The sequence below is a fragment of the Rhinolophus ferrumequinum genome, chromosome X, assembly GCF_004115265.2.
Source record: "Rhinolophus ferrumequinum isolate MPI-CBG mRhiFer1 chromosome X, mRhiFer1_v1.p, whole genome shotgun sequence".
In the NCBI taxonomy this organism is placed as follows: domain Eukaryota; kingdom Metazoa; phylum Chordata; class Mammalia; order Chiroptera; family Rhinolophidae; genus Rhinolophus; species Rhinolophus ferrumequinum.
The window spans coordinates 17,476,838-17,498,088 of NC_046284.1; the positions used below are offsets into that span (position 1 = coordinate 17,476,838).

Here is a 21,251-nt window from a genome sequence, read left to right on the forward strand (position 1 = left end):
TCAATGATTAATTACCTGTTGGCACACTTTTCAAAGATATTCTCTTTAGCTATTTCCTTTCATGTCGACCTACCCTTTATTCTGAATAGCCTTTCATGTAGAGCTCAAAAGTGTATTAGTAAAGGTTTATTTTGTTTCTGTGGGTAGAGATGCTGGCTTATAATTATAATGCAGTTCATAACCACAGTGAAAATGAAAGCCCCAATAATTACCTCAATAGGAGCCTAAATATCATTTTATAACAAATCAATTCTTTAATACTTATGGAAAGACCTTGATAATCTGGAATAATTTGTCCCTCCGATCTGTCAGGCTAGCAGGATTCATCCACCTATTCAGCCAATTATTATGGCGTGAAGACAGAGCTTGAAGCACTGTTCCAAATGCTGGCATACGACAATGAGCAAAACACAATCCCTGTCCTCATGGAGCTTATCTTCTAGATGTGGCAGACAGACAGTAGATAAATTAATTTATAATTCGGTTCGGAAAATAAACAAGCAGGGTTAGGGGCATAGGGCGTGCTGAGAGGTAGGGGCAACTTTCTTATAAGGTGGTCAGGGAAAGCTTCTCTGTTCAGGGGACATTTGATGGACAAGAGGGAAGGGTTCCAGTGGATATCTGGAGGGAAAACATTGCAGGCAGAGGCATCAGCAAATTCAAACGCCTTCAGCTGAGAATATGCTTGGCGTGTTCAAGGGATAAGCTAGGAAGCCAGTGTGACATAAAATGAAAAAGAAGGCATGTGATAGCCGAGAGCAGAGAAGCAGTCAGGATCAGATAACATATAATCTTATCATCCAAGCCCAGGACTTTGGTTTTCACTCTGAGATGGGAAGCCGTTGGAGGGTGTTGAGTAGAGGAGTGACATGATTTGCCTTATGTTGTAAATTAATGTTTTACTACAAATATGGCTTTTATGGCACCAGTGGCCAGCAAACACAGTCAATTAGAGAATGCTCTCAAGGAGTCCACGAGCTCCCTCATTCCTCATTGACTTCCCTTTGTTCCACAGAATGAACCTCAAACTTGAAGCAGAGATCATGAGTATTTGCTCTGTGGGTCACAGTGGAGTTGACAAGAATGTATAATTAGCTCAAGCCATCCCATCCACACTGCAAAGAGAAAAGGACCAAGTACATTCATTTAGCTCAGCCATCAGCACTGCAGGAAAAACTCCCACTGAAGTGAGTCAGTAGCATCTTCATAAACGAAAGCAAGCATACTATGCCTTAGATGATGGCTCAGTAGCCTCAAGGAAGTAACGCACCTTCCTAAGCTCCTAATTTACTACCAGGCTGTGACTCGGGCTTAGGGAAAATCGAACCTATTATTGCTTACTCAAAATACAGTGATCAACTGTGGGTAAACATTGAGACTATTTAGACGGACAGAAAGTTAATGTTGCTGAGAAGACAAATATATAACCTGCAGCAGTTCTCACACCAGCTTTGTGTGCTTGTCCTCCAGTGACTGGTGGCTGTTTGCACACCCATCCCTTGGCTTTTTCATTGGAGTTGCACACGTAATTTGATGTGTTTGCACAAAGTTAAACACCATAGTTCTAATGGCTTCACATCTGTTTAATTTGTCTCCTCCTGTTTCTTGCTAATGCTAGAAAATTATAAAGTCCCTAACACCTGGGCATGGCCTATGGAGCTGCCCCCAAAGCTATGAGGTTTGATACTCTGTTCGTGTTTACTCGAAGTGTTCGTACTATCCTTTATTCTGGTCACCTAGCTTACAGTCCCCCTGTTCATTCCTGTTCCCTATGATTTTCAGCCAGTGTCCGGCTTCTGTAAATATTCTTTCAAGAGATCAGAATTGCAGAAAATGTAACTTCGTGACACCAAAACACCAAAGTGTATTTAAAGCATATTGTTTCTGGTGACTGGAGTACTATGTAGTAACCTCTCCATGGAGAAAGGTGATTTAAAAATGGAGCCTTATTGTCTAATATTGGTATATAGTATACGGTATCCTTTATATAGTTCATACTGATTAAATTGACTCATGTTTGCCTAGTCCTAGAATGTACGAATTAGGTTTTTTTAGGTACTATCGCAGTGGCAACTTGGTCGTTCTGGTGTAATTCTGAAGGATCTATTTTTTAGGTTTCAATATAAGCTATGTCCATTCTAAGCTAAACCTTGACCTAGGGTAGTCTCACTTTTTCAGAGATTAGTAAATGCTTAGCTGCTGCTGCTGATGACAATTGAACACTGAACTGTATGAGAGGCTATTACCAAATGCATCCTTTTCAAATAGAATACATGCTCAATCAGGTTATCCTAGTAGGAAGATATTCACCCACAGTAGGTCTGTTATTTTGGTAGGCCACTGTAGTCTATAGAAGTCAGATCTAGTCTGTTGTCTCTCGCTGTAAGAACACACCTTGGGGCACCACATGGGTTCTGGTTGCCACTCAGGAAGTGTTCTCTGGACAACTGTCTGGGGGAGACAAATGCTATTCCCAAAGTGCTGAGTGCCATGAGTGTCAGCATCCGGTTTAGGACAAACAGTGCACGTGATAGGCACTCAAGAAATCTATGCCGACTTGAATGAGAATGATCCCCATAAAATGGGCTATAAAATAATCAGCCTTCTTAAGTCAGCCAGAAATGATACTGCACATTCTGCAAAAACAATAAACATTATATAAAGATGTTGTTCAGAGAAGCTCTGACTCACTAGGCAAATCACGCATCGTGATTCTGTACACAAACCAATTCCTTTCTGGGGCCAGAACATGTACCTGCTTTACCAAGGGAAGAGTACAGACTCGTTAGGCTCATCTGAAGATGTTTTGCTTGATATGAACCAGCACACGTAATTGAATGTTTTCTCGCCTTTCCTGAACAATTTGGCATTTGAGAGTCAACCAGAGAACAAGGCCATGTCTCCTCTCTCCGATGGTGGGCTACAGAGCAAAGAGAAGACAGGTCCTGGCGAGAGCTGGAGAATGACAAATTGTATATTGAGGCCACACAGCTCTCTCCCTGGAGACATAACTTGGGCAGAAAGGGAAAAGGATGTACATCTGGTCCACCCGATCGTCACCTTTCTGTCAACTGACTGTTTATTTAGTTGGAAGTCAGCATTTAACCATTTCTGCGGGAAGCCAAGGGAGGGACTTTAGTTCTGAGCACCATGCTCTCCCTTAAGGACCGTATCCTTCTCTCTCTCGGGGAAATAGTGTTTGCACTCTCCTGATGCTGAGGGATATAGTAGACACCACCAAGTGGCAGCGTCCCCAATGTATTCTTTCTGCGAGGTTAAAAAAAGAGAAGCAAACCAACTGCTGATGCGATTCGTGAATAGATGATGCACTTAGAAGAACCTTTGTATGGAATCAATATGAACCATAAGACTAAATACAAATATATTGTGAACATTTAAAGTTTTAGCCCCCTGACTTATCCTTAAAGTAATAGATACAGCACATTTGCCAGTATAGATTTTTCATCACCAGCCATCTGCTAAAAATTAGTATGAGATAAATAATTTAGTTTCCTTCTGTTCAGACACAATTTCATTACCCTCTTCCTTGATGCTGTGAAAGTCTTCAGAAAGAATCAATTGTCAAGTGCGTTTGCATTCCAGCCGAAGCTGAGCCTGGAGGTTTCTGACATGCTGACGTTTTGATTCTTTTTCCTCTGTGCTGTGAAGAGAAGAGGTGCTGATTATTAGCAAGTGGCCTCAGAGAATTGCAGAGCTGGTGGCGGCTCCTGTACAAACACACTGCCTGCTAAATCAGTGTGCGGAACCATGACACGAGGCAGCTCGGATGTTGAAAAAGTGCAAGTCATTTTTCTGAATTAAAAAATAATAATAATGAAGAGCATAAGGAAGAAATTTAGAAGAGATTAGTTACGTATTCCCTGCGACCCAGTACTGCTCTCTAATCACAGTGAATATGCCAGCCTCGGAAGCGCAGTAATTGGTTCGGAGGAGATATTTTTCCATTCATAAGAAAAATCTCTGCTCCTTTTGGTCCTGGCCTTATTTCTTCCATCTGTCTTGAGTTGAAGAAGCTTGTGCTGGAGTTGTAGGAGAACACGTGCAAGATTTTGGAGGGCCCTGAACACCAGGCCAAGGAGTTTGGATTTTATTCTGTAGGCAGCAGGGTGCCATTAAAAGATTTCGAACAGGAGGAATGTAAAAAATAGGACTTGATTTGGATGCATGTTTAGTATAAAAGTGCAATGATAAGATATATTAAGGGAGTGTTATGGTTCTGTTCACAGCATGAATATAACTGGAGAATTCATCTCTACTAGCTGTCTAGTTCAGCTTTTACAGCATGCAAATTTTCAGGGCCAGCTGCAAGAGCTTGATGGTTAAAGAACAAAGTAAGACTTGATCATGTGAATGTAATTGTAAAGAGAGGGAATTTAGTGATCAAATCACTGGTAAAACAGAATAATAATCATTTTAAAGGATGACTATAGAATTATTTGCTATTTTGTTTGAGTTCTTTGAAACCACTTCTATGCTATATAATTTACCTTAAGTTTTAAGTGTTCCCTGTGGGGATAATTTATGCATTTTGCATTCTCATGCAAATGCTGTAACAGTCTACACTGTTGGAAAATGAAAGCTGAAAATTATTCCAACTAGGTCATGGTTGGGCAAAGCTTATGAAGTATTAATCATTTTTATAAATTCCTATAGTTTGTATTATATTATTGCATTATGTTTTCAACTGTGGTAATACGTAGATAATAAATATTTGGAATTTGAGATTCTATATTTTGATAAGGAACTGTAATTTGCCTACTTCAAAATTTAATGTCATCGAAACCCTTTTAAACAAATTAATATAAAAATGTTGCAGTATTTCAGGAATTACAGAACAAACCAAATGTAATTTAAACAAAGACACTGCAAGCTCATTTATGAATTGTATCTGGATACTTGATCTGAACACTTCTGCAAAACTCTGCAGTTTGTAGAAGTCAATCTTTACTACAGTGATTTCTACTTAACCATGATACAAGGTGATGGGAATAATAAAAGGTGACAGTGCGCTTGGTTCTAACTAGGGAAACGTTGTTTTGTTTACTGCGACATAGCTCCACATCTAAGCATTACATTTCTCTTAGGAAAATATAATTCACTTTATGATAGCGATATTCATATTTTCAAAGTGTCTTGTTTTGATGAACTTGCACAGGACTTTTTTACACTAATTCTGAGTTTCTCGACACCTGGATTTTCTTTTCCTTTCTTTTCTTTTCCCCCCCAGAGATGGATGTGCATTACACATGGGAAAATCTCCAGGAAGAAATAAATAGGTTTACTCCTCTATCTGGCTCCTCTGTAGATACTAACTTTACAAAAGAACATAACCTGCCCTGGGTGGGCTCTCAGATTTTACCCTGAGCTCGGAGCACAGCTGGGAGTTTGGACAGGAAACAGAGATTTTCTCCAGCAGAAGATACACAACTTACATTCCCACCTTCCCCATTAAACCTTTGGGGTGGACTTGGGGGCCATGGGTATGACAGGCATTTCTCAACAGCCACAGAATTATGGAATTGGGAAAAACCAACCATTACATTTACGTCCTCTGTTTTTACTTCCTGTTGTCTTCCTCTGTCTCTCTGCCTCACCACCCCCATCTCTCTGTTTCTGCCTCCCCTTCTTTCTCTCTTGCAAGCACAAGCTCACACATACACACAAGTCTGACAATATTGATTAATATTTCTCCTTACCTGTTATATACATCTGCACCTAAAAGGGCAGAAGCCTACTTTCAGTAAACATGCTCTGGGGTTACCCCGTAAAAACTCCTAGGTAAAGAGGTCAACGGAAAGGATGAAAAAAATGAAATGTGCCAAAATTTAGTCATGAACATTTTGCAGTAGGAAAATGGACTTTTCATGGCCTGATCTAGGAGAATGTTAAATGGACATTTACGTCAGAGAAAGGGAAAGCTGCGTAGTGGAGAAAGCAGTGGGCTGGGAGACAGGCTGCTGGCTTGGCTGGTGCTGTGTGTTAAAGCTCGTCCTTCCCTCTGCAACCCAGGACCACTTAGGGCTGCTTGGTCCTCAGTGTTCTGCAGCCCTGGAAACATCTTAGAGATCAGGTTACCTTAAAATGAAGGCCTCTCACCAGCTACCATATACAGATTCCAGCTTTCTCTAGGAGCTGCTTCCCTGCCTGGATTCATTCTCTAGAAGAAAGTGTGAAAGCCAGATTTTAGTGTAATTAGCATCTCTGGTTCCATTTCTTCAACTGTAAAGAGAGCTCTTTAGAGAGGAAAAAAAAAAGTCTACCAAAATCCATTATAATTGTTTCCTTTGTTATCATTCTCATTATTAAACTGTCCCTTATCTGTCACTTGAATGCCATAACTGTTTAAGCAGTTGCAGAAAACTTTAAAAGTAGGCACTGCTTAAACATAAGGTACTATTAGATTTTTTCATTATTGTTGTTATTAGTAACCTACATTATGAAAGTAGAACTAGCAAAACAGTGGTTTAGAACAAAAGAAGTGAGATAATAATGTTGTACTTTTGGTGGCATAGTAATTAAAATGAGACATGTGAATGTCATTTGGCCCGTTAATACTGGATTATTTCACAGATCTCTTTAGTATCATGTGGGTTCACGAAGACATGTGATAGTAATTCAGATTTTAGATTCTTAGGATATTTTAAGCCCCCAATTTAAAGCTCATGTATTGTTACCCTTGACAAAGAATCACTACTGAAAGCAGTTGTCACAAATACAGTTATCATGTGTCCTGAACCCCTCTCAGAAATGAAAAGGTGCTCTCGACTCCGTCTGTTTTCATTGACAACCACTAGTTTTCATACCAGTTTCAAGTGCGGAGTAGGGTAGGGAGGATGCTGCATTTTCTTATATATCACACAAACTGAAAATGAAGGCAAGGTCAGGGCTCCTGCAGGCAGTGAGCCCTTAAACACAACCTAGCTGCTCTCCATGGCCTCCGCGACCCTCCCTGAGGCACATGATGCCATTCACCTCCTCTAGGTGCAGGGTCAGAGCACAGATGAATTGCCCGCAGTCAGAAATCAGGACAGTGGAAGGAGGCAGGTTTGAACAGAGCTCGTCCGTGTTCAAGGAGGCAGGGCACACGAATAAGGAGGGAGGACTGGACCTTCAGCAAATGTTGGAACTGTATGTTTAGAAGAGAATTGACATCGCAGCTATTGCCTACAGTTACGATTTGGGTGAAAAGGCACACCTGCAATTGAGTTTATAAAGAAATGACTTGTTTAGGGCTTCTTTCCTGTGTTTTCTTCACTTGTGAGGAGGGAGGACTCCTCTTTCAGGCCAGAGGGACATGGATCCACTCAAGTGATTACAGATAGCTACTGTCAAGATTAAATCAGATCACTACAAAGGGCCCCGTGAACAAAGGGGCCTCCCTCCCACAGTGTTTGGCACACAGTAGGCTCTCAGTCAATTGTGGCTTAGAAAGAATTCTTCCATTTGAGTCTTAAATTAATGTATTGACTTCCCCCAGTCAGACTCATGGTAAGTGACTGTCACTAGCATCTTCTCATTAGCTCCTTTCAAGGAGCAAATGAAGGTAGAATGTACTCTCTTCATAGAGGGATTACTCTCCTTGCGACTTCCTATCCTCAGAAGTAATTTACAGGTGCAATGTGATGTGGCAGTCTAATAGCCCTCTGCAACACCTCTTTCATCCTTCCTTTCTAGATGAGGCTTTTGCATCTTATCCTATGAGACTCCGGGTTTTACGGTTTGCAATGGAAAGCGTGTGTTAGTGGCTCCCATTTGAGCAGTCGCTGTTGTCTAGTGTTGGTTTCCTACTTGTGCAAGAGAAAAAATAAGAAGTCTCCTTTGAAAGTCTTTGAAAAGTGGACTCCTGGTTATTGTAAGTTACTCTCTTCTACAGAGACACACCCTATCAAATTTAATACTACCACAATCCAACACAGATCAAAATTCAGATCCTCAAAATTGCCTGAAGTATTAGAACATGCTACGCACCCACCTTGCTCTGATTTTATTTATTTAATTTTAAACTTCTACTTGTTTTAAGTGTGTTTTTCCAGGACCCATCAGCTCCAAGTCAAGTAGTTGTTTCAATGTATGGGGGAGGGCGCAGCTCACAATGGCCCATGTAGGGATCGAACCAGCAACCTTGTTAAGAGCACCACACTCTAACTCACTGAGCTGAACAGCCGCCCCGCTGAGATTTTATTTTTAATAGTGCACCTACCTTGCCAGGATTCTTTCAGTTGATCTGCGAGGAAAGAACTTTTCTCCTTTGCATGACAGTTTGTTGAATGTCTGGGGAAATTTTTCAGAGTTCCTAGGCTTTGAATTTTCAAACAGGAGCTTGCAACGGGTATTTAAAAAGATACAACCTACTGAGCTTATTCTCTTGCTGACTACAGATACTTCCAAAAACATTCTCTTGCAGATGGATTTAGATCCCACTCGGGAAGTTATTACACAGAAGAGTACTGCCACAAGTTAGAAAGCATCATAGTAACAGAATATTTTCCAATGGGCACAGATGGCACTAACTAGCCAAAAGACAGGAAAGTTTATTTCTAGAATTCATTTCTGATATTTACTTCCCCTTTCAGAACACAGGTCAGCCCTGTCATAAGAAGAGCCCAACATCCAGAGTTAATACACGTAACAGACCAAAAACGTTTTAGGGAGTTATTCACTTTGGGGAAGTGTTCTTCACTGGTGGGCAGGGGGAGACTTTACTACAGATTTTTGTTCAACAGTGAAATTTCCTAGTAAGATTTTAAAAAAAAAATAACATGAGGGTCATAACATACAATCCCTCCGCAGCATATCTTATATAAACTGAAGTACATCTTCAGCTACCTAATGGGAGGGCTTAAACAAACTGAATTCTGCAAGGTTTGGGTTAAACTAACACTGTCTTGGCCAATTACACAGCCTTGCAGACATGTGGCCCATCCCTCTCCTTTGTCACAAAGCTCAGCAAGTAACTTCCATTTTGAAATGCATTTGCTCACCAGGTTTGGAGCTGAGTGAAGACTTTGATCATATAATTTTTATATCACAACAAAAATAACCTCTCTTGGGCTCTGTGGGAGGTGCATTATTTTTGTTTTCTTCCGCTTTTTCCTACCTTATTTCAGTGTGTTTTTTAAAACAAGTTGCTTTGTAAAATTTGACAGCCTGAGTAATCCATTGCATGAGACTGCTTTAAAGAAATATATGAAAATCCAGAGCAAGCCAATACAAAGGACTAAAATATGGTCATGTCTACATCCCAATTCTGGCTTAAACCGGCCATTGGTTGACAAACTCCTTAATATTGTTTTCATCTTTGTGAAGAATTGAGGAGAAAAAGCAATACTGTGCTGGCATATTTTATGGGGTCAACAGAAGATTAATTCAAATGTCTATGAATTATCTTGGAATACGAAAATGCTACCAAGAAATTTCATTGTAACTATGTGAGGAAAAATAGTCCCGTGTGCATATTCTCGATTTAATTTGCATTTCTTTACAAATGCTTGCTAATTAACAGGTAGACTTTTAAGGGATTTTGTTGCATGGTATCTCATGAAGCCCATTGTAAAGCACTTCATTTCTTTAATGCTGTGGCTTGAAGCCTTCTTAGCCCACTGCAGGCAGACATGAAAAATGAAAGGAGGCAAAACAGTTTTCTGGGAGCCAAGCTTGTAGGAGAACACTAAACACGATATAAATTCACATGCAATCCTAATGTGGGTCAGAATTTATATTCTTCCATGTTACTAAAACACACATAAAACAGACTCTTTCCTTGTAAATTGATTCTATAGTGAAAAAGAACCTTGAAAAGAAGAGAATTTATTTTTTTGCCCTGGTTTTCTGGGCATGTATTATCAGAAGGAATCCCACATTTCATGTTTCTGGAGCTTTATGATTTTCAGAGCTTCTTTCATTGGATCCTCCTACAACAATCCAGTAAGGTCAGCAGAACTGGTAGGATTTTCCCCCTCATTTTACAGAAAACTATCTAATTAGTTTAATTGAAATGTTTAGTTAGCTATTTGCAGACCCAAAGACCAAGACTATAAGCTTAATGCCTTATACTCTGTTAACAGGAAATCTCTTTATTCTTGCAGCTTAAGCACTGTTTTATCTTTATTATTCCCTCTTTTCTTCCTCCCTCTCCTTACCCCCCTGCCTCTCTCTTTCGTCTCTCCCTCCCTCTCCAGTTTTTTAAATTGGATTTATCTGTAGGCAGCTTTCCTCCTTTTATCACCTACTTTTTCTACCCTTGCAGGCAAGTTCTAACTTGTCAGTCTCTACTGTAAAACAGCCCTCTATTCATATAGTGCCACATTTAACCCCTTTTTGGATCTGTACAAGGGAGCTTCCAAATTCTCTTTAGATATTCCATTTATTTATTTATTTATTTATTTATTTATTTCATCAGATGTGTATCGATCATTGACTAAAGCCAGGCCTTACACTGGGAGCTGCCCTCAAGTATCTGACAGTCCAGAGGATATCTGAGGGAACAAACCATCCTCTGTTTATCATGAATTAATAATTTTGCTCAGCTACAGTATACTGAGTGAAGGTTGATTCCCTCCTCCCCAACCTTTCCCTTCCCATGTTTTGTTCTTGTAATAATAAAGTTCATGTACGTCAAATATATTCTGGGAAAGACCATCAAAATCCTGAATATAATAATTAATCCTGGATTTTGAAATCATTGTTAGAGGGGAAGCCTACATAAAGAATATAGGTAGTTACAGTGTCACCCCCATGGGTATGATTTATATTTTAAGGTTCTGTTCTTTTTATTTTTTAACAGAATTGAAAATCTAATTTTAATCTGCATATCATTTTCATTAGGCTGGGGAATAATTGATGCACACAAGTCAGACCTACTTAAATAACCCGCTAACTTTAAATCTAGAAAATTAATTGTCATCAGAACATGGCTCAGAAGTATTAGGTTGGTGCAAAAGTAATTGCGGTTTAAAAGGTTAATAATTGCAAAAACCGCAATTACTTTTGCACCAACCTAACAGAAGAGTGACCCTTGCTATTGGCAGTAATTGTTAAATTAATTGGATTGTCAGGTTACTGAAAATATGTCTGGAAGTGAGGACGAGAAGAGAAAGAGGTGAGAGGCTTAAAGGGAGGGATAGATTAGTTATGATTATAGAATCTGAGGAAAAACAGAGGAAATCGTGTTTTACTAGGTTCATTTTTAAAAGTTTCTTTAAATGCCCACCCATATTATAAACTGTTTTTGTTTCTTATTCTATGATGCCTGCTTTACAAAATGTTATGTGTGAATAAAACAAAATGTATTGAGAAACATTCATCTATACCAGGACGTGTGCACTTGGCATAGCATATGCATACATGAAAGCTTGGCTTTGTTCAACATCCAGGGGCCCAGTGTTGCCATTTTATGTATGGAAAACCTCAGTAGACTCTGTTGCTCTCTTGAGATCCAAGGCAGTCAGTGCAGCCCACTTAAAAAAATATTTCTTTTGAGAGAAATGTGTTAAAAGGAAACATTTATAATCTACGTGGAAATCCTCAAAGCTAGCCATCCTACTGAGATACAGACTCAAATGAAACACTGCCACCCTATCAGTGGGACCACTGCTGAAAATACAAAAGGAGGGGGAAAAAATGACAAATCCATTATGGAGGCCTATGTTTGCCAAATTCTCTTAATCAGGAAGGCATTTCGTCATGGCGTGTCTTTTGGTATTGTAGATGTGTTTAGGGCACTGAGGTGACAAATGATATATAGGTATTTTTTTTAGCCCTCATCTATTTATGGTTATGGCACTGAGGACATAGCTACGTATCACTTGCCAAGTGACATGGCCGTTACTTGGCTCCCTTCTGGGAAGTCACCATCACAGCCCTTGCTTCTTCTGACCTGGCTCCAGCTCCAGGAGGCCAGAGAAGTACTGTACCGTCTCCATACTTTGCCCTCGGTGCCAAGGGCAACCCAGGGCACTGTTGCTTTTTCTGACCCTAATAGAGAACAGCAATTTACACAGGCCCAAAGCCTTGTTCTGAGACAAAGATTCTTCTGGCACATCATTGGATCTGGGGGTTATTTGCAAATAACCAACATTACTGATTGTGTTTATACCTTCTTCATTTGCCTCTCAAGTCTGTGTGGAGGTCTACGATGCCCTGAAAAGGGCAGCTGACCATTACCATTTGTGGCTGTAAGTATTCTCCAATATGTTCTGTTGATCTGATGTTGAGGGTTTCAAATGCTTTCTTCTCGCCACTGATATTTCAAACTCAAAATAACTCTCTCCCCCTTAATAGGGAGTAAATTGGTAAAAAGAAATGTTAGATTTTGCTCCTGGATCTGCTCATTCTGGAAATGTAGATTCTTGATTCCTTACCCAAAATATGATCATTATAACTAAGTGGTATGGATCCCTTAGATAAAAAGCTTCAATATTCACTGAGAAAAAACTAACCTTGAACTTTAAGGGGAATAGAAATGATGATACAGAGGAGAGACAGATTGATTATTTCATAAACTAAAAAGATGTCATTTCTCTGAAAAAAAATATAGATATACAAGAGGTAAACAACTTAAGAGAAATCAATGCATAAAAGGTTATAAGTTCTAAAGCACCCTTTCTTTTGTACCAAAGCCAACTAATTTCTTAGTGGCTATTCATTCATTCATTTAGTATGATAGCAGATACTTATTTAATACATATTAAATACAGAGCACAGTGATTGCTGCCTCTGATTAGTGCCTACTAAATGTCAAAGCCACTGTGGTATACCTTTTTCAAGAGCACTAATAATCATCTTCAATCGGTCAGAGGAGGTTGATTCCTTGTCATATGTCTACCTGGTATCCTCTGAATAGGGCTTCCCTGGTTAGGGTCCAATCCAGTTTCTATTATTTATATGAATCACTGCTGAGACATAGAGCAATGCAACTGCACCCCTTTTTCTTTGATGACCCTTCCAGTGTTGGGTGAGTTGTTCACATTTTTCCACATTTCATAAAAATCAAGCCTCTTGTGTCTACTCATTCCAACACTGGGTAAAATGGCAGCACAGCATCCCACACAGAACAGAACACTCCTTTGGTTCCTTTGACATTCTTTTTTTTTTTTTTTGGCCTCATTTTCCTCCCTCTCTACTGAGGCTTGAGTCCAAATTTAGTGGTGATGACTAAGAAATTATCAGATGTGACAGAGCATTCAGTTCATTGAGTCCTTCTTTGCCATTTCCCAATAGTTGTAAAAATTGTCAAGATTTTCTTCCTAATGTGGTAGGTGCCAGTATCTGTGTAGTATCTGTTATTCTTAACAGAGACGAAGTCACGCATGCAGGATTTGTCTGTGCCATGACAGCTTCCTTCTACGTACAGCTGATTTCATTATATGGTATTAAGGAAATTCCCTGCAGACGTTTTCCTGGTTGATACTTCTGAACCCTGGAATTTCCAGTACTTAAATCTGAATCTCTGAAATTCAAATCCTGTAAACAATAATGTAGTGGTCTACTCTGTGCCAGGCAATGTGACCAGTCATTTATGAAGGTGGAAGGAGGATTCAGAGCTAAGACAACTCCCTGCCAGTTGGAGCCAGTCAGGCACGTGTGTGAGTCACAGGGCGAAGCTGGAGATAGTTTGTGGGAGCACAAATATGAGTATAATCAGTGCTAATTTGGAGAGATCAAATATGATTCCAGAGGCAGTCATATTTAAGCAAGGTCTTGAGGGATGATGGGAAAGCCAGTAGGTAGAGAGAGAAAAATGACATTCTGAACAAAGGAAACAAATGGCATCTGTAAAAGCATGCATAATTCTTTGGTAGAGGATGAGACTGAAGGCATGGTAGTGACTGAATTGTGGAGAATTTTAAATGACACATCAAGCTGTCCTTTTTACTAGAGGCACAGTGAAACCAACAAAAGTTCCTGAGGAAGGGAACTTTGTGTTAGGAGGGAAATCTTGTAGCAGAAGGGGAGAGGTTATTGGAGCAGGCCAGTGTGGAGTTAATAGGGGCGTGACCTAGAGCAGGGGCGATGGGAATGGAAGGTGAAGATCATGGACTGGAAAGCATGTGGAAGAATGTCAAGGTCCTCTGCGGGTTTAAGTGTGAGCAGTTGCCAGGACGGTGGACTCTAATTATCGAGACAGGGACGCAGAAGCGGAGGTTACAGGACTGTTCGGCTCTGTGCTTCAAATATTCTTCTTCCCCTTTTTCTGATTTGAATTCCTACCCATCCTTCAAGGCTCAGCTAAAATAACACCCTCTCTGTGAAGCCCACCCTTCCATAGTCCCGCAGTCAGAATTAAGTCAGGCTCCCTCTGTTCTCATACAATAAACACCTCCTTTATGCCTCCCTTTCTGTACTTAATGGCAGCACGCCTGGTTATTTGGGTATATGCCTGACACCTGAAAATATATGGTAAACTTTCTGAGGCCACATCCTATTTACCTATGGATTTTTAGTACCACCCAAGTATATAATGGATTCTCAGAAAATGTGTAGAAATGAATGAATGAATGCTGCCATCACACAAGACGTAAATACAGCCCTTTTGCGGGACCTGCCTCAGAGCACACAATGTTCCCATCTCATCGTTTTGTGGTCAGTAATACAGTATGTTCATGTGGCTACCCAATATCACTCACCTTAATCCTATACATTATTCACCATATTTGTTTTCAAATGCTTTATGACTCGTTGCGAAACTAAAATCCACTCTCCCACGATGAGGTTTTTTTCCAAATGGTGATTTAATTCCCAGTGAATTTCAGCAACGTTCCATGCAATTGTCCTCATCACCAGAGGGAATGCTGAGACTTTTAGTTCAAGTTCTTTGTAGGGGTACCTTGGCTTTCCCTATGTTGAGAATCCTACAAAGAGGAGTTTTCACAGCCTATCAATAGAACACTTTGGTTCCAACCACGTGATAGTTGCCTTAGAAGTACATTTCTTCTTGGGTAGGTAGAATATGTGTGACTCTTCTGAGGGTCTATCAAGTATGCCCCCAGGCTGAAATAACCCCAAAAGACAATTCTAGCCTGTACCAATGAGATTACTGAGGGAGACAGATTTTGTGGATTCCCAGAAAAAAAGAAAACAATGTTCAATTGTTTCACTTTCAAAGAAAAGCAGCCTCATTTGAGGAATGTGTCCATCTTTGCTGACGAGACTCTGTGAGAATGCCTCACATCCTGTTGTTAAGGTAGTGCATTGCTTAGAATGGTACCTCACAAGAAAAGGAAGGAAGGTAGGACCACGGAGGCATTGTTTCGAAAAGACTGGTGTCCAGAAAGCTTGCAGTAGTTTCACAAGGTGTTTCATTTTAGAGCTTTATCAAAAGTTATTCCTGATAACATCCCAGCAAACGAGCTAAACTCTAATGGCTTCCCTAGTGCCACTGTCATGTCTCTCAGTGTTTTCTTCATTATTTTTCACTCCAAATGGACCCTCTGCAACTCTATGGATTGCTTAGGGATTAAAATTTGCTGTTCATTTCATTTTGCTTACAAATGGCCTTTTTAAAATTGGTTTTAATAATGTATTTTGTTTAACCTAATATATTCAAAATATCATTTGAACATGTAATCAATAGAAAAAATATTTTACATTCCTTTTTTTGTACGAAGTCATTGTCATCTGGTGTGTATTTTGTACTTGCAGGACATCCCAGTCAGGCTGGCCACATTTCAAGTGCTCAATAGCCACATGTGACTAGTTTCTCCTGTACAGAACAGTGCAGTTTCTAGGGTTTTTTTTTTTTTTTATTAGTTTCAGGTGCACAAGACAAAGTAATACTTAGACGTTTATCATTTATATCCCTCACACTGCGTGAACCCCCCTCCCCCCATCCGCTATCCCTCTGACATCGCACACAGCCATTACATTTCCACTGTCTCTATTCCTAATGCTGTACTCCGCTTCTTGTAAGTATATACATACATATATATACACATATGTATATATGAAATTATAGTTGGCATTATTATTCAGCTTCAGGTGTACAGTGCAGTGATCAGGCATCTACATCTTCCCTGAGGTGGTCTCCCAAATGGGACAAGTGTCCATCGGATACCCTACAAAATCTTTACAACATTATTGATTACGTTCCCCAGATTAATTTTCAAAACCCCGTGGCCATCTTGTGGTTACTGATTGTTTTCTAATCCCCTCACCTTCCCCCTTACCCCCAACCCCCCCGCTCATCTAGCAACCCTCAGTTTTTCCTCTATGTCTCCAAAACTGTTTCTGATTAGTTCATTCACTTATTCTTTTCTAGATTCCACATATAAGTGAGATCATATGGTATTTGTCTTTCTCTGTCTGTTTTATTTCACTTAACATAATGTTCTCTAGGTCCATCCATGTTGTTGCAAATGGTAAGATTTCTCTCTTGTTTATGGCCGCGTAATACTCCATTGTATAAATGTACCACAGCTTCTTAATCCAGTCGTCTACCGATGGGCATTTCGGTTGTTTCCATGTCTTGGCTGTTGTGTATAGTGCTGCAATAAACATAGGAGTGCATAAAGTTTTTTGAATTAGAGTTTTGGATTTCTCCGGATAGATACTTAGGAGTGGAATTGCTGGATCATAAGGTAGTTCCATTTTCAGATTTTTGAGATACCTCCATACTGTTTTCCATAGTGGCTGCACCAAACTGCAATCCCACCAACAGTGCACAAGCGTTCCTTTTTCTCCACATCCGTGCCAGCACTTGTTTGTTGATTTATTGATGATAGACAAATGGCGATTTTTTACTGGCTGTTTATTGTATACACACATACATAAAACTTGAAAGAAGGTTTTCTGTTTCTGTTTTTCTGAAACAGCCAGTTGGGTCAGGAACCCATCCTTTGTATGGGCAATTCCAGAGAAAGCATGGCAGAAAAATCACATTCCAGTGTTCAGAGTACCCTGGGCTGCTCTCCTGTCTGCTTGTAGAATTACTGTAAATTTCTTGCTTCTATATTGATTTGCTTGTAAATGTTACTGTAATGCAAGGATGGGGTGAGGAGGGAAATTTTTTAAGTCAAGGTCCAATGATCTAAAAAAAAAAAATCAGTTTGGTTTACCTAAAAGTAAAAGGGAGTCTTTCTTTGTAGCATCACTTTAGAAATACAGGCAGCCAGCATTGTAACACAGATTTCAGCGTTGGGCAATTGACAATTATACTTTATAGTAACTGGAGAATCTATGAAAATTAAGTACAAGGACTGAATATTTGTTTTCTCATATTTACAAAAGAAACATACCTCCATGTGACAGCTTTATGCTTGTCTTTTCGGTCTCTGGCTCTTGGATTTGTCCAATATATTACACTTATGTGGCTAGTTCTAAGTTTTCCATTACCTTATTACAAAGAGAGCTAATCATTGATCAGTATCACTTGCATTTGGGGCTTTTTCGAAAGCATCACGCAAAATGTTATATATAGCCTTGTTTTCCAATGATAATACTTTATGCTATTAATACTTTATGCTATGACATTAGAATACTAGTCATACAAACTTAACAAAGTGTATCCTTAACTTCTGAAGGGCAGTGCCACATAGTTCTCCATGAAATCCGTAGCTATAAATATTGAGCTTTAGTTTATTTACTTTTCTTGTAGGAACATTTCACACCTGAGTGCAAATTCAAAGAATCCGTGTTTGAAAATTATTACGTGACATATTCATCGATGATGTACCGTCAGCAGCAGTCAGGCCGAGGGTGGTATCTGGGTCTGAATAAAGAAGGAGAGATCATGAAAGGAAACCATGTGAAGAAGAACAAGCCTGCAGCCCACTTTCTGCCCAAACCACTGAAAGGTAAGCTTGATATTATAGGAGCTGTGGATTAAATAAATATGTATTTAAATCAATCCTTTATCACACTTTGGGAAATGGAACATAATTTTTCTACATTAAGGCATTTATACAAAAATTTAGTAACATTTTACAACACTTAAAAACATTCATGCATTGACAACAGCATCTGATCTCCTGATTTTAATTCCCCCCCTAGTATATCTACATATAGTAGCACCTTACTTATATGGAAGTAGCTCAATGGCTAAGGATAGCCAAGGACTCCAAATTATGCCAAAATGGTCCCTGGGCAGAAACACAGATGCTTGATGCTTAAATGTGTGCACACTTTGTACTAATCAGAAAGCTCCTTGGGCCCTCTCTTAAGGGCTCAACAGCATTGCTCCAACAATTTTCATTCATAGTTTTGTTTTCCAGTCGTTAGTGGCAGATTAGTAGCAAATTAGAAAGGGCGAAGGGTAGGGATGGGATGTTGGTAGTGAGACATGGTGGAGAAGGGATAGAAAATATAGGCAAAGAAGAGCGAGACCTACAAGAGGTTACTGGCCCTGGGGTTAGACTAGAGGTTTCGAGTAGGGCAGACTGCCCAGTCAAATCAGCAGAGCACTGCTTCATAGCACATTTTCTGGAACCAGACTACTTGGATTCAAATCCCAGCTTCACCCTTTACTAACCGGATGGTCTTGGGCAGATTATTGACCTGTGTGTGCCTCAAGCTCCTTGTGTGTAAAATATGGATGAGAGTAGGTACGTCAGGGGATTCTTATGTGGATTAAACGAGATAATGAATGCAAAGCACTTAGAATAGTATCTAGCATGTTATAAGTGCTTCGTAAGCATAAGCTAATGCTGTTATTTACAGCATGACAATAATATTTACCATTTATTGCATTAAGAACTGTGCTAATATTTAGACTCTTGGAGAGTTTCATTTTAAAGCATGATAGAAATCAGTGTTTTAAAATGTTTTAAATTTTAATGTTTGGCTTGCACAGCATGCTCTAGATCATATTTAAACCTCTAAGAGCTTTATTAAATGCATTTTTCATTAATCCTCTCATACACATAACCATAAGTGATGGAAATTAGGTATTAGAATTCTTTACACACTACTTCATGAAGACTACGTTTTGCTTAATCTGATCCAGTTCACTCCCTACCGAGGCTTTGAAAGCAATATTTATCATGTGTGGCCTCAAGCATGGAAGCCTAGTAACCAGAAGAAAAGTTGAGAGCCAGTGTGGTGTGCCCACTTGAAAGCCTTTGACACCATCTTTCTGTGCTTTTCAGTGGCCATGTACAAGGAGCCATCGCTGCACGATCTCACGGAGTTCTCCCGATCTGGAAGCGGGACCCCAACCAAGAGCAGAAGTGTCTCCGGCGTGCTGAACGGAGGCAAATCCATGAGCCACAACGAATCAACGTAGCCAGTGAGGGCAAAACAAGGGCTCTGTAACAGAACCTTACCTCCAGGTGCTGTTGAATTCTTCTAGCAGTCCTTCATCCCAAAGTTCAAATTTGTCAGTAACGTTTACCAAACAAACAGGCAGGGTTCACTCTTCTCTCTGCCATCAAACCTTAGATCCATACTTAAAGCCCCATAATTTCGACTGAGCTTGTGCAAAAGAATGCCAAGCATTATCAGTGAACTAAATCCGGGAGAAGGACTGCCCAATTTTCTCATGATCTCACTTATACTTTGGGGATGACAAAACCAAAATAGTTTCACAGCACTAATGCTGATAAAAATTTGCCCTCCAACCAAGGAAATTGAAAAGACCACAATTGCTCTTCAAAATCAAAACAAAATTAACCGCTTAAATGTTTTGTAGGGGCAAACAAAATTATGTGAACTGTGTTGTTTTCTTGGCTTAATGTTTTCTATCTACGCTTGACTCAAATGTATTCTTTACTTTGGTATAGTGCAACTTTACGATCTCTGAAATTCAGTGGTTTTATTGACTCCCTGTCACTTAATCAAAATCAACCAAATTCAGGGTTGAATCTGAATTGGCATCTCAGGCTCAAGGTAACAGTGTTCTTGTGATTTTACCATTGTTTTTGTTGTATTTTTTTTTTAGATTTGTAGTGTTCCGGTCAAGTTCTTGTGCTGTACTTTGTGCGTAGAAATTGAGTTGTATTGTCAACCCCAGTCAGTAAAGATGACTTAAAAAAGAAAAAAAGATTATTCTCAAGTATAGATTTCTCTTAATTCCATTTGTGTTATCATGTTAAACTATTGTTGTGGCTTCTTGTGTAAAGACAGGAACTGTAGAACTGTGATAATGTCTTTTGTGTTGTTAAAATAAGAAATGTCTTATCTGTATATGTATGAGTCCTCTTGTCATTGTATTTGGCACGTGAATATTGTGTACAAGGAAATATCAAGACTGGTTACCCCTAAACAACATATACTTATACTTGCTTCTGGAAAAGTGTTTAAGACTTAGCTAGGTTTCCATTTAGATCTTCATATCTGTTGCATGGAAGAAAGTTGGAATCTTGGCATAGAGTTGCATGATATGTAAGATTTTGTGCATTAATAATTGTTAAAATCTGTGTTCCAAAAGTGGGCATAGCATGTACAGGCAGCTTTCTGCCCTGTGCACAAAAAAGTTTAAAAAAAGTTGTTTAATATTTGTTGTTGTATACCCAAATACGCACCGAATAAACTCTTTATATTCATTCAAAGAAAAATCCTTCAACATGTATTTATTGAGTGTCCATTACTTGCCATGAACCATTGTAGAAACTGGAGTTAAACACTGAATTATGTATATAACGTGTGTTTATTGTACTAGTTATGGCACTTGGACAAAGCATTCTTGTTCCCATTCAGTGATGGAACTGTACAAAGGAGACCTATGTTCTGGTATTCTCTCTGCCATTTACACTGTCACTTCCCCCCTCTGTTGCTCATTTTCTAGGTAGAGGGAAGACACAGGACTAAACATCTAAGGTTCTTTCCACCTCTGAGAGCTGAAGGAAAATAGAAAGATTTGTAATGTCATTGAACTTTCACCAGCTTGCCAAAGCTGCCATTGCCTGTTAGTGCATGCTTCAAGAATAGTCAAGATAGGAAGGTAAGAGTGGAGGAACAGGTAAAACATAGTTGACTGGTTCTTTTAAGGGCATCCATCAAATAAAGTTACCAGGAATCTGATCAACATGCTTTTGCATGGAGGGGGAGGCTGCCTGTTCCTAAGATGTCTGGACCACATTCAAGCAGGAGCTTCCAGCCCAGCCCAGCCCAACCCAGTTCAGTCACCTAGTGCACTCTTAACCCTTTTGCCACAACGATCATATCCGAATGAATACTTCCACCCACTGACTGCAAATGGAAACTTCCAGAAAGGAAATTTAAGAAAGCAGATGTACATTTTTCTACATTTTTGTTTTTCAGGAATGAATAACAATAGGAAATTTTTGTACATGAAAATA

At 39.5% G+C, this 21,251-nt stretch overlaps 1 protein-coding gene across 7 annotated transcripts in view; it reads left to right on the top strand.

The window, feature by feature from the left end:
- Positions 1-20,507, top strand: part of FGF13 (fibroblast growth factor 13) — a 514,923-nt gene extending 494,416 nt beyond the window's left edge. For 3 of the 7 annotated variants that reach the window (XM_033117997.1, XM_033117981.1, XM_033117989.1), the window contains exons 6-7: positions 17,612-17,810; positions 19,101-19,466. In XM_033117997.1, coding sequence (XP_032973888.1) covers positions 17,612-17,810; positions 19,101-19,237 — 336 coding nt within the window. In that variant the 3' untranslated portion in view covers positions 19,238-19,466. Of the gene's footprint in view, positions 1-17,611; positions 17,811-19,100 lie in introns of all 7 variants that reach the window. The other 4 variants (XM_033118004.1, XM_033118011.1, XM_033118018.1 and 1 more) reach the window with 3 other exon arrangements.
- Positions 20,508-21,251: the final 744 nt, after the last annotated feature.